General features: G+C 41.0%; 1 protein-coding gene and 1 non-coding gene across 3 annotated transcripts in view; one reads left to right on the plus strand and one right to left on the minus strand.

The window, feature by feature from the left end:
* The first annotated feature begins 419 nt into the window (after positions 1–419).
* CFAP300 (cilia and flagella associated protein 300) overlaps positions 420–18,819 on the plus strand; it is a 38,862-nt gene continuing 20,462 nt past the window's right edge. For both annotated transcript variants that reach the window (XM_055272907.2, XM_055272908.2), the window contains exons 1-3: positions 420–737; positions 972–1,053; positions 12,018–12,093. In XM_055272907.2, the coding sequence (XP_055128882.1) occupies positions 628–737; positions 972–1,053; positions 12,018–12,093 (268 nt within the window). In that variant the 5' untranslated portion in view covers positions 420–627. The remainder of the gene's footprint in view (positions 738–971; positions 1,054–12,017; positions 12,094–18,819) is intronic.
* Positions 11,444–11,547, minus strand: LOC129479988 (small nucleolar RNA U13). The gene has a single exon (XR_008656902.1). It is a non-coding gene; the product is annotated as a small nucleolar RNA U13 (small nucleolar RNA).

Raw genomic sequence — 18,819 nt, forward strand, 5'->3', positions numbered from 1 at the left:
AAACGAAGATAATTTTCAATAGAAAATAAGAAAAGTGTGTTTTCTATTAAACAGCACGCATACCAGAACAAAAGTGGTCTAAAAAAACAAAAATAAATAAACAGCATGTTGTACTGTGTATGGAAACTTTTTTTTTGGTCTTCAAATGTACATTTTAAGGAAAAAAAAAAAAACAGATGGTAAAACAGAATAGTTTCCTAAGTAGTCACGTAGACATTTGTCTTCCAAAATAGATAAACCTAATTAATTCAGAATAATCTTTTCTTCAGAAACGTTTGAGTCATCAAACGTAGATAACTGTAAATCTGAGGTTATAGCTCTTGAGACTAGAACATTAACCCATGCTGAGTAATTATTATTAAAAGTTAATGTCAACAAGTATCGATTGGCAATTTGTCTCCATTCCCGACCCCTAGTTTCCCTGACCGCCAAGCCCGGGGTGGGGGAGTGGAGTGGCACAAGCTCCTGCGAAAGACAGGCTGACCTCCCTCCCTGCACCCGTTGCGGCAAGGCCGGAACCCCTGGGTCCCTAGAGACGTGTGGCCCCGCCCCCGCAGCGTCGCTCCGACCCGACGGCCGCCGCGTCTCCATGGAAACGGCCCAGGCATCTACGCAGCCGAGAGCACTATGGCTACTGGGGAGCTCGGGGACTTGGGCGGCTATTACTTCAGGTTCTTGCCTCAGAAAACCTTCCAGTCTCTGAGCTCTAAGGAGATCACCAGCCGGCTCCGCCAGTGGTGAGGAACCGAGGCGCAGGGAGAGAAGAGGCCCTTCGTCTTCGCGGCTGTGGAGGCGCCGGCCGGGCGTCGAGGGGCCCGCGCGGGTCGGCGCCATTCTGAGTGAACCCTGAGGCTTCCTGAGTGAACCCCGAACCACCCGGGCAGGGCGGATACTGTGGGTGGGATCGGTTATCGGTGCGCTCTGAGGGGGTGCCAGCCCCCAGATGATTTCTTTTTCCTCCTCTGCCCCAGGTCCATGCTGGGCAGAATCAAGGCGCAGGCATTCGGCTTTGACCAGACCTTTCAGGCCTATCGGAAGGATGATTTCGTTATGGTTAGTATGGGGGTCGGAGAGTTCCCTGGGTCTCTGCCATTTTTAAACTTCCCCCCACGTTGGCATAGATACTTGTGAACACGCCATTCCTTAGTGACGTCGTTTTCTTGGCTTTTGGGAGTAATAAAAGGTGCAAATGATTTTTTTTCGAATCACCCATCATAAATTTGTCATTTAGTTCATTCTTTCTCTACTTTCAGCATCTTGTATCTTGCTTCAGGGAACTTTGCAGTTCTGGAAGATCGCGCGCTCTCTAGAAGATTAGTTTCTCCCTTTGTTTATTTTTGTTTCATTTTATTTTGTTTTATTTACTTATTTTTTGAAACAGGGTCTTTCTCTGTCACCCAGGCTGAATGAAGTGCAGTAGCACCATCTCAGCTCACTGCAGCCTCGACCTCCCGGGCTCAAGCTTCCTGGGTAGCTGGGACTTCAGGTGCAGGCCACCACGTCCAGCTAATTAAAAAAAAATTTTTTAGAGGCAGAGTCTCACTATGTTACCCAGGCTAGTCTTGAATCCCCGGGCTCAAGCAATTCGCTCACCCTGGCCTCCCAAAGTGCTGGGGATTACAGGCGTAAGCCACCACCCCCAGCCTCTCTTTTTAAATAGGCACACCTCATTTTAAAATACTTTAAATATTATCACACAGCTTTATCACCGCTTTATTTACTAGCTCCAAATTACTTTTGATTTTTTTCTCAACATCACACCCACTCTGAGAACTGGGCTTCAGGCTCTACCAGCAGTTCCAAATGAGGAATTCCCCCAAAAAAGTTTGAAGCCGTAGCACAGTGATTTGAATAAGTCTTTTGACTACTAGAGGTGACTACTTTGAGAGAGGTAAAACTCACTTGAGAGTTTTAAGTTTTGGTGTGTTTGTTAAAATTTAGTCCATTATTTTCAATCCTGTTTTTTTTTTCTCCTCAGTCAAATGGAAAATACTGTTATGGTTTATGAAATTATCTTCATTCTCTGCCATTCATGTCCTTCATGCATTGACTGTGGTTTATAGTTTGGCATAACAAACAATTCCTGAGGGCCTATCATGTGCTAGGAATTCCTTCCAGTGCTGGGGATACAAGGAGGAACAAGACAAGAGCCCAGCTGTCAAAGATTGTACAGGCCTTGGCAAGACTACAATAAATGAAAAAAAAAATCTGGTTATTTCATATAGTGATAAGGGCAGTAAAGAAAATAGGAGGAAATGGAGAAAGGAGAACATTAGGTAGGATTGCGTCATAGTTCTGGAGGCTGGAAGTCTTAAATCAAGGTGCTGGCAGGGCCATCATTCCTCTGAAACCTGTAGGGGAGAATCCATCCTTGCCTCTTCCTGGCTTCTGGCGGTTGCCACCCACACTTGGCATCCTTTAGTTTGCAGCTGCAGCACTTTCTTCTCTTCCTGTCAGTCCCATAGCCTTTTCCCTTCATGTGTCTACATCTCTTCTTCTTATAGAGACACCAGTCATATTGAATTAAGGGCCCAGCATAACCTAATCTTAATTAATTACATCAGCAACAACCCTAATTCCAACTAAGGTCACTTTGTGATATTTCAGGAAGGATGTAAATTTTGGGGGGACACTATCAACCCATAACAGAGAGTAAATTGGTTAAATCTATCTCCCTTTCCCTAAGATAGTGTTATAGTGCCATTAATAATGCTACTGATAATGACATTAATAACATTTCTCAAATACTCATGGTTAGATTATTGTGTAGTTTTTTATATTTTTTATTTATACCAGTACTGGCTGTCTATAATTTTTTTTAAAGATGAGGATTCGAGGTCACTGAATTTTAGAATACTGTAAAACTTTTAATATAATTCATTTATTCAATAAATAGTTGTTGAATATTTACTGTGTCCCTCTAGAGGGTATTAAAAATATGAAGAGACCTGATCCCAGCTTACAAGGCATGTATAGTTTGGGGAGCTAGAAATGTTAAGAAAAAAAAAAAGTCTGAGGCAGGGCATGGTGGCTCACAACTGTAATCCCAGCACTTTGGGAGGCTGAGGCAGGAGGATCACTTGAGCCCAGGAGTTTGAGACCAGCCTGGGCAACATAGTGAGACCCTGTGGCTGTTTTTTTAAAAATTTTTAATTAGCTGGGTGCAGTGGCACACACCTGTAGCCCTAGCTACTTGGGGGGCTGAGGTGGGAGGATTGCTTGAGCTGTGATCGCACCACTGCACCCTAGCCTGGGTGACAAAGTAAGAACCTGTCTCAAAAAAAAAAATTTCTATATTACTTTATGAAGTATTTTTCTATAGCAGTAGTGACTCCAGTGTGCACAGATTCAGCTTTCAGCACTTTTTATATTACATTTATCATTAATCTTTACAACAATCTGCCAAGTTTGGTGTTCTGACTTCCATTTTATAGCTTAAAATTCAGAAAGGTTACGTAATTTATGCAAAAACATTCAGCAAAGGGCAGAACCCAGGCATTTTGACTCTAGAAACCATGCTGTTTCTACTACAAAAACTCATTACTGAACAGAGGGTATTGTTTAAACTAGAATTCCAGATTTTGAATTTTCCCTTTCAATTTAAAAACAAATTATGTTCCAAAAATGTATTTGTGAGATGATAAATGGATGGAAGGAAACATTTATCTGGCAAACATTTCTTTAGTTCCTAGGTCTATATTAGATGAATAGACACAAAGCGAGGGAAATACCAAAATTTGCATTGCAGAGAGAGAAGTGATACAATACATACCAGAGGCATAAGGTACTTTGGTGGCACAAAAGAGAAAGTGATCATTTTTGACTGAGGTGGTCAGAAGAGCATTTATAAAAGACAGGACTCTTAAGGCGGGGCCTGAAAGATGAGTAGGAATTCATCAGGTAGATGAAGTGGCAAGGATAATGTTGGAGAGATGAGTGGGATAATATTTCAGAAGACCTTTTGTGCCATGCAAAGAAATTTTGACTTTATCTGGCTAAGAAGGAGAAGGTTTTAAGAAAGACTTTAAATGTTAAAATATTGAGATCACCTTGGCAGAAGTGTGGAGGGTGAGTTGTTAGGACTGAGTCAGGAAGTAGTGACACTAAATTGGAAACTGTTGTCCTCTAGACAGTTACATGATAATGTTGAGTACCAGTATGGCCCAGATTTAGGAGAAAGGCTTAAGGAATGGTAAGATATTGAGAGTAAAGGAGAGGGGGACATGTAGTATGACTCCCAAGTTTGTGGCTTGGTTGACTTGAGTGGCTGATGATGCCATTAAATGTGTAGAAAACACGGAAGAATTACAAGGAAAATGAGTTCAGTTTTAGGCGTGCTGAATTTGAGGTACATACAAGTGGCAGTATTCTAGATAGTTGAATATAACATTTAACTTTGGATTTCAAGAAAGCTCTGGGCTCAGTATATAGTGTTGACATCTTCACCATGGGACTGGGGATGATAAGGAGAATTTTCCACATAAACAACTGCAAGGAAGCGCCTTAATTTATAGAGCTTTCCTGGAAGCCTGCGCAACGCTTCTGCTTACATCTCATGATGAGAACTTAGGCATGTGACCAGAATTTAGGCCTCCCACATCCCAGGGAGGCTGGAAATGCAGACTAAGCTGAGCACATTGCTGTCCCAAATAAAAATGGGATTCCTTAAGGAAGAAAGAATTGATATTGAACTAGAAACCATCAGTCTGCCAGATAGATAATATAGTCAAATATATACTTAAATAATTTAGAAATATTGTCTGTCCAGTATGCATGCTGGATGTAAAAATTAAATTAATAAGAAAATTAAAAATAGAGAAACTTATCTTTTTTCCACTTTCACATTTTTATTTATTTATTTGTTTATTTTTAATAGAGACAGGGTTTCACTATGTTGCCCAGGCTGGTCTCAAACTCCCAGGCTCAAGCAATTCTCCTGCCTCAGCCTCCCAAAGTGCTGGGATTACAGGTGTGAGTTATCACACCCAGCCTACTTTCACATTTTATGAAACAAGTTTATTTAACATTTTCACATGCATTTTGACATCAGTATCTTTGTTATTACTGTAACTAGTTTAGGAATCATCTTATATTTTTCCAAAGCACAGTCAGCTTTCCTAAAGTTGAGATACAGAAAATCTCTTCTAATGCCTTACTGGAAATTCCATAACAAGCCAGAAATGCAATTTACATGTATTAGGACATTTTTTAAAAATTCACTTATTAGACATATAATTGTAATCTCAATAACGTAACTTGCATTGCCTTATTTGAGGGTCCCTTATAAAGACTCATTTCCTTTGGTTCTAGGTCAATTCACTGCAGGCCAGTTGACCTGCTGCTCCATTTATAATGACATCTAACATGTAACTGTTAAGTTAATAACCTCCAGGAATAATTACTAAATCTGAATTAAATTTTCTTTTTTTAATAGATTCTATCAGAAGGCGTAAAATGCATTCAAAACCAATATTAATTGAGGTTAATTCCAGTTTATGTGTCTTTTTCAAAATGTACCATTATATAAATTAAAATACTTGCGTGAATATTCTTTTATTTGAAAGACTAAAATGTCATAAGGCAACTTGCTTTTTGTCTAGAAATAACTTTGGGGAAAATTTATCTTTTTACAATTAAGTATATATGATACCTTTTTGAAAAAAAATGTGTTTACCTTTAATTCTTCACCACTAGAATGTAAATTCCATAAGAACAGGGACTGTGTCTGGCTTGGCATAATGTAGACATTTGTAAATAATCCTCAGCTCACATCTCTTCTCTGTTCTCTTTCTTGTTAAATAGCATTTATTAAATGTTTTTTCATGAAGAGAAATCCCAGGAGTCATCTTCCTTCTCCATTTGTTTCTTCCTCCTAAATAACATTAAATCCATCTACTTCTCTACCTCCCCACTTGGTATCTCCTTGACTGATGAGGACATCAGCTCTTCCATGATTACAACAGTAACCTTCCTCCTAGCCAGTGTTTTTCCAGCCCTTCAATTCATTCTCCACACTGCAGCCAGAATGAACTTTAAAGAAAAATAGATGATTCTGATAACTCTTTCCTCTGCTTAAAAACCTTCAGTCTGGCCAGCCTCACTGGCTCAAGCCTGTAATCCCAGCACTTTGGGAGCCTGAGGCGGGTGGATCACCTGAGGTCAAGAGTTCGAGACCAGCCTGACCAACATGGTGAAACCCCATCTCTGCTAAAAAACACAAAAATTAGGTGGCCATGGTGGCAGATGTCTGTAATCACAGCTACTCAGGAGGCTTAGGCAGGAGAATCACTTGAACCTGGGAGGTGGAGGTTGCAGTGAGCTGAGATTGCGCCATTGCACTCCAACCTGGGTGACAGAGTGAAACTCCTTCTCAAAAAAAAAATAATAATAATTAATTAAAAAATAAAATTTAAAAAAAGGCTGGGCACAGTGGCTCTCATGGCTGTAATCCCAGCACTTTGGGAGGCTGAGGTGGGTAGATCACCTGAGGTCGGGAGTTCAAGACCAGCCTGACAAACATGGAGAAACCCAATCTCTACTGAAAATACAAAATTAGCTGGGCATGGTGGCGGGCGCCTGTAATCCCAGCTACTTGGGAAGCTGAGGCAGGACAATCGCTTGAACCCGGGAGGCGGAGGCTGCAATGAGGCGAGATCACACGATTATACTCCAGCCTGGGCAACAAGAGCAAAACTCTGTAAAAAAAAAAAAAAAACAAAACAAAAAAAAAAACTTTCAGTGTGGCTGGTGCCATGGCTCATGCCTGTAATCCCAGCTCTTTGGGAAGCCAAGGCAAGAGGATCACTTGAAGCCAGGGGTCTGAGACCAGCTTGGGCAACAAAGTGAGACTCTGTCCGTATTATAAAATTGTAAAAGAAAAAAGAAAAAGAACTTCAGTGTTTTCCCACTGCCCTTAGATCAAAATACTGATCAAGATCTAGATCAATTTTAGATCAAGATTAAAATTCTTCACTTGACTACAAGGTCAATTTAACTCGCCAGCCTTATCTGACCATTGCTGCTTCTGGGTCACACCAAACCTCTTCACTTTCCTTGAACGGAATGTATCATCCCTTCTCACCTTACAGCCTTCACACTTACCATTTTCTCTCCCTTAAAAAATGGTAATTCCAGTGGCATACTGGAACCAGTTTAGGAGAGCCTGATTGCTAGACTGTCAGGAATCTTTGTTTGCTGGTTGTTACACTGTTGGCAACTTGAAATCCACCACGGAAACAGGCAAACGCTATAATCAGGGCTTTTTGGGGGAGGAAGAGTGGCCAGTTGTTAAACATTTACCAGTATACCCCTTTGCCCAGCTAACTCCTACTCAACTTTCTGATCTAAACCTAAATGTTCTTTCTATGTTAACATTTCTTCCCAATGCCATTAGATTATGTCTGCCCATTTTGTACTTTGATAGCACCTGCACTTTTTTGTAGTGTACATGGCATGTTACTGTGTCCTCTCTTACTATCTGCCTGCCCATGAGGGCAAGCACTGTCCATTGGATTTTAGTATTAGGAAGTCAAAGGTACTATTCATTACGTGATAGGAGCCGGAACCAGATAGAGAGGAATGAGAAGTAGATAAGAGAAGTGAGGCTGGGCTTGGTGGCTCACGCCTGTAATCCCAGCACTTTGGGAGCCTGAGATGGATGGATCACCTGAGGTCAGGAGTTCAAGACCAGCCTGGCCAACATGGCAAAACCCTGTCTCTACTAAAAATACAAAAATTAGCTGGGTGTGTTGGCGCACTTCTGTAGTCCCAGCTACTCGGGAGGCTGAGCCAGGAGAATCTATTGAACCCAGGAGGTGGAGGCTGCAGTGAGCTGAGATCGCACCATTGCACTCCAGCCTGAATGACAGAGCGAGACTTGGTCTCAAAAAAAAAAAAAAAAAGTGAGACAGTTTAGATTCCTCTCTCAAGAAGGTATTCCTCTCTCAAGAAGGAAAAGTGAGTGATCACTTGAAGGGAATGTTGAGAAAATGAAAGTATTTATTGTAACAATTTAAACAACAAAGAATAATTCATAGAAAATGTCAGTCTTATCCCAGTCTACTCCTACTCCCTACCCTCTCAACCCTCCTCTTACCACGAGTCTGTAACCACCACTTCCGAAGCAAGTAGTTTGATATTCTTCTTTTTTTTTTGGAGACAGAGTCTCGCTGTGTCGCCCAGGCTGGAGTGCAGTGGTGTGATCTCAGCTCACTGCAACCTCCACCTCCGGGGTTCAAGCAATTCTCCTGCCTTAGCCTCCTGAGTAGCTGGGATTACAGGCACGTGCCACCACGCCTAGCTAATTTTTGTGTTTTTAGTAGAGACAAGGTTTGAACATGTTGGTCAGGCTAGTCTTGAACTCCTGACCTCGTGATCCGCCTGCCTTGGCCTCCCAAAGTGCTAGGATTACAGGTATGAGTCAGCGCACCCGGCCTATGATACATATTCTTACATACTTTTCTTTATGCTCACATAAATGTATAGAGGTTTTATTTTGTTTTATCACATGCGTTACTCTTTTTTTTTTTTTTTGAGATGGGGTCTCACTCTGTCACCCAGGCTGGAGTGCAATGGTGCGATCTCAGCTCGCTGCAACCTCCACTCCCCTGGGCTTTAGCAGTCCTCCCAACTCAGCCTTCAGAGTAGCTGGGGCAACAGGTGCACACCACCATGCCCAGCTAAGTTTTTGTATTTTTAGTAGAGATGGGGTTTCACCAGGTTGCTCAGACTGGTCTTGAACTCCTGACCTCAAGTGATCTGCCTCAGCCTCCCAAAGTGCTGGGACCATAGGTGTGAGGCACCACACCTGGCCATACGCATTACTCTTAAACTACCCTTTTTTTTTGAGATGGAGTCTCGCTCTGTCGCCCAGGCTGGAGTGCAGTGGCACGATCTTGGCTCATTGCAAGCTCTGCCTCCCAGGTTCATGCCATTCTCCTGCCTCAGCCTCCCAAGTAGCTGGGACTACAGGTACCCGCCACCACGCCCGGCTAATTTTTTGTATTTTTAGTAGAGACAGGGTTTCACCATGTTATCCAGGATGGTCTTGATCTCCTGACCTCGTGATCCGCCCGCCTCGGCCTACCAAAGTGCTGGGATTACAAGCATAAGCCACCGCGCCTGGCCCTAAAACTACCCTTTTTTAACTGAAAGTATTTATAGTTTTTCCTCAAAATCAATACATAGTCTGTTCAGGGGATGTTTATTTAGTAAGTGCTATATGTTAGGCCCTGTTCTAAGTCCTGGGAGATAGCAGTGAATAAGAAAAACAGGACCCCTCCTCTTAGGGAGCTTACATTCTATTCTAATACTTCCTTTCCAATAGCTGCATTCTGTCTGATACAGATGGACTATATTTAATTCAACTGTTTTTCTACTGCTAGACATTGAAATTGTTTCCAAGTTTTGACACTACAAACAATACTATATTAAAACAAAAAACTCCTTATACCTAAATCTTATCCACTGGTGGTTTCAGAACCCAAAAGTAGAGTTTGTTGGATGAGATATGCATGTTTTTATTGTTCAAGATAATAGCAAATTACTTTCCCAAAGGGTTATAAAGATTCACACTTCTGCCAGCAGCTTGTGAAAGTGCATGTCTTCTGGTGCTCTCACCAAAAGTTACCAGTCTTTTTAAATCTTAGCAATGTAATGGATAAAAGTGGTATCTTCTGGATTTTATTTTCATGTCTTTCGCTGCTCTTGAAATTGAGCATCTTTTCCTAAAGTTTATTGGCTATTTGTGGGGTTTTTTTGTTTGTTTTTTGAGCTTTTGTTTTTGTTTTTGTTTTTAAGATAGTCTCACTCTGTTACCCAGGCTGGAGTGCAGTGACACAATCTCAGCTCACTACAACCTCCACCTCCCAGGTTCAAGCAATTCTCATGCCTCAGCCTCCCGGGTAGCTGGAATTACAGGAGTGTGCCACCATGCCCAGCTAATTTTTGTATTTTTTCAGTACAGACGGAGTTCGCCATGTTAGCCAGGCTGATCTTGAACTCCTGGCCTCAAGTGATCCACCCACCTTGGCCTCCCAAAGTCCTGGGATTATAGGCCTGAGCCACCACGCCTAGCCCTATTTTTATTTTTTATATGCCTATTTTTATCCTTTGGTGACATGTGCCACACTCAAATCTTGTGATGGTGTCAGCACATTACCCTTCTGACATGAAAAAAGAAAAAAATTATAAAATAAAAAAGAGCTAGGCTGGGTGCGGTGGCTCACGCCTGTAATCCCAGCACTTTGGGAGGCCAAGGCAGTCAGATCACCTGTGGTCAGGAGTTCGAGACTAGCCTAGCCAACATGGTGAAACCCCTTGTCTACTAAAAATACAAAAAATTAGCCGGGCATGGTGGCACACACCTGTAATCCCAGCAACTCAGGAGGCTGAGACAGGAAAATCGCTTGAACCCAGGAGGCAGAGGTTGCAGTAAGCCAAGATCGCACCACTGCACTCCAGCCTGGGCAACAAGAGCGAAACTCCATCTCAAAAAAAAAAAAAAAACTTTCATTCCAAGCACCAGCAGCTGACTCAAGCTGAAAAGGCAAAAGAAAATTTAGGTTTGTCAGTTTTTCTTACATTTGGTTTTTTTTTTAATCACTAGGATGTCAGTTTCTCCATTTTAACATATGTGTTGCAAATATCTTCTCTCAGTCTATTATTTTTCTTTTATTTATTGCTCTTCACAGACATTATGTTTTCTGGCTGTCCAGCACCTTTTGAACAACCATGCAATTTGGGGGTAACTTTTGGGAAGTCCAAGTGAAACCTCCCAAAATGCAAGGAACCCCCTTGCATCCAGATCGTAAGCGTGGGACCTAGGTTTACAGACAGACTCATCAGTGCAAGACTGGAATTTTGAAGTGAGCAACTTAAAGAAGGAGGCACACACAGAATTCATTTCTTTGGCAAAGGTAGTGGCAGAGACCACTTTCAGGCCAGACAGACCTGGCACAGCAATGGCCTAGGTTAGAAGGGAGTGATGGTGATGTCTACGGCCATACCACCCTGAATGTTGGAAGCTAAGCAGGATTGGGCCTGGTTAGTACTTGATGTTTATGGCCATACCACCCTGAATGTACCTGATATTGAAAGCTAAGTAGGGTTGGGCCTGGTTAGTACTTGAATAGGAGAAAGGGGTGATGGTGGCTTTCTCTAGTGTTTGATGGGGCTATCGCTTCTCAGCCTTTTGGCTAAGATCAACTGTAGTGCTTGGTGGGGCTGCAGCAAGGGTGACAGCTTCCTCATGAGGGCAGTTCTGCATATGATTTTGGATTGTTCCCGGGTCCAGCCTTCAACCTGATGCCCTCCACCTCCGGAACATTTTGTGGACTCCCTGAGATGCTTCTAATAAATTTTCTTCTGCCTTTTCAGCTTGAGTCAGCTGCTGGTGCCTAGAACTAAAGCTCTTTTTTATTTTATATATTTTTTTCTTCTTTCATGTCAGACTGACAATATGCCGGCATCATAACAAGGTTCGAGGATGGCACATCTCACACATACCTGCGAAAACCCAGTCATCATGCTCATAAACTACAAAAGGATCTGGAACTAAAACTCTTACCTGCTTTGTTGTCATTTGCCGTACAGAAAACGTTTCATTTTTAGGAAGTTAGATTTTTCACTTTTTTACATGCCTTTTGGAAAGAATTAAAGTGACAGTTACTTTTGGATTTAGATCTAGTATGTGAGTTGTTACTAAGGCAATTCAGTAAGCAAGATTGAAGGAAAACAAAGTTTTCAAAATTATATAACCCCCTAATGTTTACTGTATATCATTATTTTCTAAATTAAGTTCCAAAGACTTCTGTACTTGGACACACAATGTTCATACTGTTCCAACTCGAATGTAATAAAACTTCATTTATTTATAAACTCTTTATTACTCAGACATTTTACCAATTTAAAATTGTCCTTTCTATTTGAATTAAACGAGATTATAGTTATCTTATGTTAATTTTTACTATCCTTTATAATAAAATATCTAACTTATTCCCCTCAAATTTGTATTTTAGGCTTTTTTCAAAGACCCAAATGTTATTCCCAATTTGAAGTTACTTTCAGATTCTTCTGGACAATGGATCACATTAGGTAAATAAAATTTTCGTCTTTTCAGATACTATTTTACTATTATAACAAAATTTTGCCTCAGGAATTTTCATTATTAAAATATAAATTGTGAATGACTCATCTGTTTGATACATCAAGATCAAGTATGACTAGCTGTGCCAGTCCTGCCCTGCATCTCTTTCCTGGGAGTCTACTGCTACTATCCTGGCTTAACACATAAGAGAAATTTTTCTCTCTTTTTATTCATATAAAAGTATTGTGTATTTTCCATGTACTCTGCTAGATATAGGGAACATTAAGGTAAATAAGAAAACCTGTACTAAAGGAACTTGATATGTTAAAATGTGTGTGTGTGTGTGTGTGTGTACTAATGTGTCAAAGGTGCTACCATAGAAGTGTAGCCAAGGGCCGGGCATGGTGGCTCACGTCTGTAATCCCAGCACTTTGGGAGGCTGAGGCGGGCGGATCACTTGAGTATAGGAGTTCAAGACCAGCCTGGCCAACATGGTGAAAACCCATCTCTACTAAAAATACAAAAATTAGCCAGGCGTGGTGGCGAGCACCTGTAATACTAGCTACTTGGTCGCTGAGGAAGGAGAATTGATTGGACCTGGGAGGTGGAGGGTTGCTGTGAGCTGAGATTGTGTCACTGCCCTCTACCCTGGGTGACAGAGCTAGACTGCCTCAAAAACTAAGAAAAAATTAAAAAGTGTGGGCAAGAGTGGTCAGTTCTGCCCAGAGGGAAAAGATCAGGAAAGAGTCCACTGATATGGGGATATTTGGGCAAAATCTAAATTGAGATGGGTACATGGGTACATGGATTTCTCACAGAGGAATCAGCCAACCACAGGATTTTTTTTTTTTTTTTTTTTTTTTGAGACAGGGTCTCACTCTGTCACCCAGGCTGGAGTGCAGTGGTGCCTCCTGGGTTCAAGCAGTTCTCATGCCTCAGCGTCCCCAGTAGCTGGGATTACAGTCGTGGGCCCCCACACCCGGCTAATTCCCAGCTAATTTTTGGTTTTTTGCTTGCTTGTTTTTTGAGAGAGTCTCACTGTCACCCAGGCTGGAGTGCAGTGGCGTGATCTCAGCTTACGGCAACTTTCGTCTCCCAGGTTCAAGCGATTCTCCTGCCTTAGCCTCCCAGGTAGCTGGGATTACAGGTGTGTGCCACCACACCCAGCTAATTTTTGTGTTTTTAATAGAGATGGGATTTCGCCATGTTGGCCAGGCTGGTCTTGAACTCCTGACCGCAAGTAAATCTGCCAACCTTGGCCTCCCACAGTGCTGGGATTACAGGTGTGAACCACCGTGCTCAGCCTAATTTTTTTTTTTTTTTTTTTTTTTTTAAGTAGTGATAGGGTTTCGCCATGTTGGCCAGGCTGGTCTCGAACTCCTGGCCTCAAGTGATCCACCTGCCTCGGCCTCCGAAAGTGTTGGGATTATGGGTGTGAGCCACCGCGCCCAGCTAGATTATATTTTCATAATGTATTATTTCATAATACATTGAAAGAGCCAGAATTTTTTTTAAGAAAATTACCCAAACACTTAAACACTTAATAACACTCACTTAAGTCCCTTCCATAACTCTTGGGCCAAGGAAGAAAGCGGAGAGTTAATATAAGACTATTTTGGAAAAAAAAATATGAAAGCTTATATTTTAAATTTAGGTTGAGGTATCTTAGCAACAGAATGAATAAAAGCAACGTTCCATTTAGAAGGAGAATCTGATTGGTGATATGGATTTATATTCAATAAAATGCATTTTAAATTAGATTTTTTTTGTTTAGGAATGTATTTTGGTAAATTACACAAAAGTAACTTAAAGTATTAGTCAAGAACAAGATTACAAACAGTTCATGATGTTAGACTTAGTAGGTCAGATTTTATTGCTTTTGGCTAAAGACTACTGCAAAATTTATAGAGCAAAAAGCTGGTACAGACTACTCACAAAATTAAACTGAGTATCTGAGAGAATATATTTGCCCAACTCAAAATTTTCAAAAGGAAATAATCAGAGCCATGTATCACAGTGTTTATAAAACATGTTTACAGTAACTTCAGTCAATCTATTTGAAAAAATAAGGCTCACTGAAATAAGTGCTCAACCCTCTCCCCATGTTAGTATATACACAAAATAGCATTAACTTTTTACTAATTTTTGAAAAAATCATTGCAAAAAGAGGTTCTCAAATGTCTCATGTGCCTGACTTGATGAATTATAAATACTCTGAAAAATAGGACAGAAGAATAATAACACTATTTCAGAAGCAGAAGTTCTAGTGGAGTGTTAGTACTCTTCCACTAGCTCATTTTTATCTCCTTTTACTTTTTCTGCTATATTTCTTTTTCTGATATACCCCCCTCTTATTTTCCTCTGGGGCCCTTTTAAAGCAAAAGAAGCAGCTTTTTAAAATAGGTGAAGAGACATTCTTTTGGGAAGTGAACCAGTTCTAAAGAAAGTGATGATGGTTTGTCAAAGATCAGATAGTTGTAGATATGCGACATTATTTCTGAGGGCTCTGTTCTATTTCATTGATCTATGTCTCTGTTATGGTACCAGTACCATGCTGTTTTGGTTACTGTAGCCTTGTAGTGTAGTTTGAAGTCAGGTAGCGTGATGCCTCCAGCTTTGTTCTTTTGGCTTAGGATTGACTTGGTGATGCGGGCTCTTTTTTGGTTCCATATGAACTTTAAAGTAGTTTTTTTCCAATTCTGTGAAGAAAGTCATTGGTAGCTTGATGGGGATGGCATTGAATCTATAAATTACCTTGGGCAGTATGGCCATTTTCACGATATTGATTCTTCCAACCCATGAGCATGGAATGTTCTTCCATTTGTTTGTATCCTCTTTTATTTCATTGAGCAGTGGTTTGTAGTTCTCCTTGAAGAGGTCCTTCACGTCCCTTGTAAGTTGGATTCCTAGGTATTTTTTTCTCTTTGAAGCAATTGTGAATGGGAGTTCACTCATGATTTGGCTCTCTGTTTGTCTGTTATTGGTGTACAAGAATGCTTGTGATTTTTGTACATTGATTTTGTATCCTGAGACTTTGCTGAAGTTGCTTATCAGCTTAAGGAGATTTTGGGCTGAGACAATGGAGTTTTCTAGATATACGGTCATGTCATCTGCAAACAGGGACAATTTGACTTCCTCTTTTCCTAATTGAACACCCTTTATTTCCTTCTCCTGCCTGATTGCCCTGGCCAGAACTTCCAGCACTATGTTGAATAGGAGCGGTGAGAGAGGGCATCCCTGTCTTGTGCCAGTTTTCAAAGGGAATGCTTCCAGTTTTTGTCCATTCAGTATGATATTGGCTGTGGGCTTGTCATAGATAGCTCTTATTATTTTGAGATACGTCCCATCAATACCTAATTTATTGAGAGTTTTTAGCATGAAGCGTTGTCGAATTTTGTCAAAGGCCTTTTCTGCATCTATTGAGATAATCATGTGGTTTTTGTCTTTGGTTCTGTTTGTATGCTGGATTCAATGGGAAAAGGATTCCCTATTTAATAAATGGTGCTGGGAAAACTGGCTAGCCATATGTAGAAAGCTGAAACTGGATCCCTTCCTTACATCTTATACAAAAATTAATTCAAGATGGATTAAAGACTTACATGTTAGACCTAAAACCATAAAAACCCTAGAAGAAAACCTAGGCAATACCATTCAGGACACAGGCATGGGCAAGGACTTCATGTCTAAAACACCAAAAGCAATGGCAACAAAAGCCAAAATTGACAAATGGGATCTAATTAAACTAAAGAGCTTCTGCACACCAAAAGAAACTACCATCAGAGTGAACAGGCAACCTACAAAATGGGAGAAAATTTTCGCAACCTACTCATCTGACAAAGGGCTAATATCCAGAATCTACAATGAACTCAAACAAATTTACAAGAAAAAAACAAACAACCCCATCAAAAAGTGGGCAAAGGACATGAACAGACACTTCTCAAAAGAAGACATTTATGCAGCCAAAAAACGCATGAAAAAATGCTCATCATCACTGGCCATCAGAGAAGTGCAAATCAAAACCACAATGAGATACCATCTCACACCAGTTACAATGGCCATCATTAAAAAGTCAGGAAACAACAGGTGCTGGAGAGGATGTGGAGAAACAGGAACACTTTTACACTTTTGGTGGGACTGTAAGCTAGTTCAACCATTGTGGAAGTCAGTGTGGCGATTCCTCAGGGATCTAGAACTAGAAATACCATTTGACCCAGCCATCCCATTACTGGGTATATACCCAAAGGACTAAATGATGCTGCTATAAAGACACATGCACACGTTATGTTTATTGTGGCACTATTAACAATAGCAAAGAATTGGAACCAACCCAAATGTCCAACAACGATAGACTGGATTAAGAAAATGTGGCACATATACACCATGGAATACTATGCAGCCATAAAAAATGATGAGTTCGTGTCCTTTGTAGGGACATGGATGAAACTGGAAAACATTCTCAGTAAACTGTCGCAAGGACAAAAAACCAAACACCGCATGTTCTCACTCATAGGTGGGAATTGAACAATGAGAACTCATGGACACAGGAAGGGGAACATCACACTCCGGGGACTGTTGTGGAGTGGGAGGAGAGGGGAGGGACAGCATTAGGAGATATACCTAATGTTAAATGACAAGTTAATGGGTGCAGCACACCAACACGGCACATGGATACATATGTAACAAACCTGCACATTGTGCACATGTACCCTAAAACTTAAAGTATAATAATAATAAAAAAGAAAAAAAAAGAAAGCGATGATGGAACCTCCTTCACTGTGCTGCACTCCCTGGAGATTGCCAGTTGTCGGTGCTGTTTTATCCTCTCAGCCAGCCGCCATAGCTCCTATGTTTAGATACACTTTGTCTTTTTTTAATAACATTAATGGATGCTTCCTGTGTGCTCAGCTAAGGGCATCATACACATTACCTCCTTTCATTCATGAAACAATGCAAGAAAGGTAGTATTATATATCACTATTTTACAAATGAATAGAGGCATAAGCTAAGTAATGTGTGCAGTTTTACTCAACTGAGTGAGCAGAGGACCCAGAATTGAAGAGGTTCACCACTTCACTCTCCTGCCTCTGTCACTTCCACATTGATGGGGTTGCCATAAAAGTACTAACTTAAGACACCAAATGATAAGGAGGCACCCAGTGTTTGATAATGCTAGTACTAGGGGAAAACTATATTCTTTCTGTATGTGATCATAGTGATGCATTACATGTCTTATAAATGCTGGGGACATAATTTAATGAAATTCCTACAAAAAAAATGTGTTATGGAGTGAGTTGTGTCCCCACCCCCAAATTCATATGTTTAATCCCTAACCCTTCAATGTGATGGTTTTTGGAGATGGGGCCTTTGGAAAATAAATTAGGTTTAGATGAGGGCACAAGGGTGGGGCCCTCCTGATGGGATTAATGCCTTTATAATAAGAAGTAAAAGCACTAGAGCCATCTAAGTACACAGAGAGAAGACAGTTTTCTGCAAGCCAAGAAGAGTGCCTTCACCAGGAACTGAATCATCTGGACCTTGACCTTGGACCTTCTAGCCTCTAAAACTTTGAGAAATACATGTCTATTGTTTAAGCCACCCAGAATGGCATTTTGTTATAGCAGCCCAAGCTGGCTAAGACGGATCTTGGTACTGAGAAGTGAGGTGCTGCTGTAACAAATACCTAAGAATGTGGAAGTGGCTTTGGAACTGAATGATGGATGGAAGCTTGAGGTGCATGTATACGGACACTATGGGCAATTCTGGTGATAGCTCCCAAGGAAATAAGGGACATGTTATTGGAAACTGGGGTAAAGGTGATCTTTGTTATAAAGTGGCAAATAACTTGGATGAACTGTTTTCTATTGTTTTATGGAAGGTAGAACTTATAAGTGATGAAATTGGAGATTTAGCTGACGAGATTTCTAAGCAAAGTCTTAAAGTAATGTCTTGCTTAAAGTATGAAAGAAGAGAGATGAATTGCAGAAAGAATTGTTAACCAAAAATGAACCAACATTTGAAGATTTGGAAAGTTTTCAACCTATCCTTATTGTAAAAAATGAGAAAGTTTGTTCTGAAGAGAAGACTGTTCAGAACACTGAACAGCCATTTGATAAAGAGATCATGGGTATGACTCATAGACTTAATCAGCCATTTCAACAGAAGTCAGGAATAGAGATGGAATTATATCAGCAGCAAAAACTCTGCTAGTTTGAACAATGAGATGAGATGAAGGAAGGCTGTTGGACTTCTTAGATCCTGCAAGACTGTACCATAGAGCTATTGGGCTGTGAACACGCGCTGTTCTTCAAGAAAAGGTTAGAAAGACCCCGAAGCAATTCAGAGATCTTTAGGGCCATCAGGGCCACTGCCTCCATTTCAACAGGCCAGATGGCCTCCAACCAAAGCCTTGGAGGCAGGGCCACGCTGCAGAGCATACGGGCTAAGTTGACCCTGTGGAACCTTGGAGATTGGGCCACCCAGAGCCTTCAGGGCTCTACCGCCACCAGGGTAGAAGCAAGACTGCCACCTCAGTGGGTCCAGAGGCAGAGTATCAAGCCAAAGAAGATTATCCTTGAGCATTTAAGATCTAAAGGAATTTGCCTTTCTAAGTTAAGGGCTTGCTTGACACCTGTCACCGCTTTCTTATTTCCTGTTTCTCCCTTCTGGAATGGAAATGACTAGCCTATGGCTGTCCCACCTATGTATTTTGGAAACACATACCTTGTCCTTCTTCA

The sequence above is a fragment of the Symphalangus syndactylus genome, chromosome 3, assembly GCF_028878055.3.
Source record: "Symphalangus syndactylus isolate Jambi chromosome 3, NHGRI_mSymSyn1-v2.1_pri, whole genome shotgun sequence".
NCBI lineage: Eukaryota > Metazoa > Chordata > Mammalia > Primates > Hylobatidae > Symphalangus > Symphalangus syndactylus.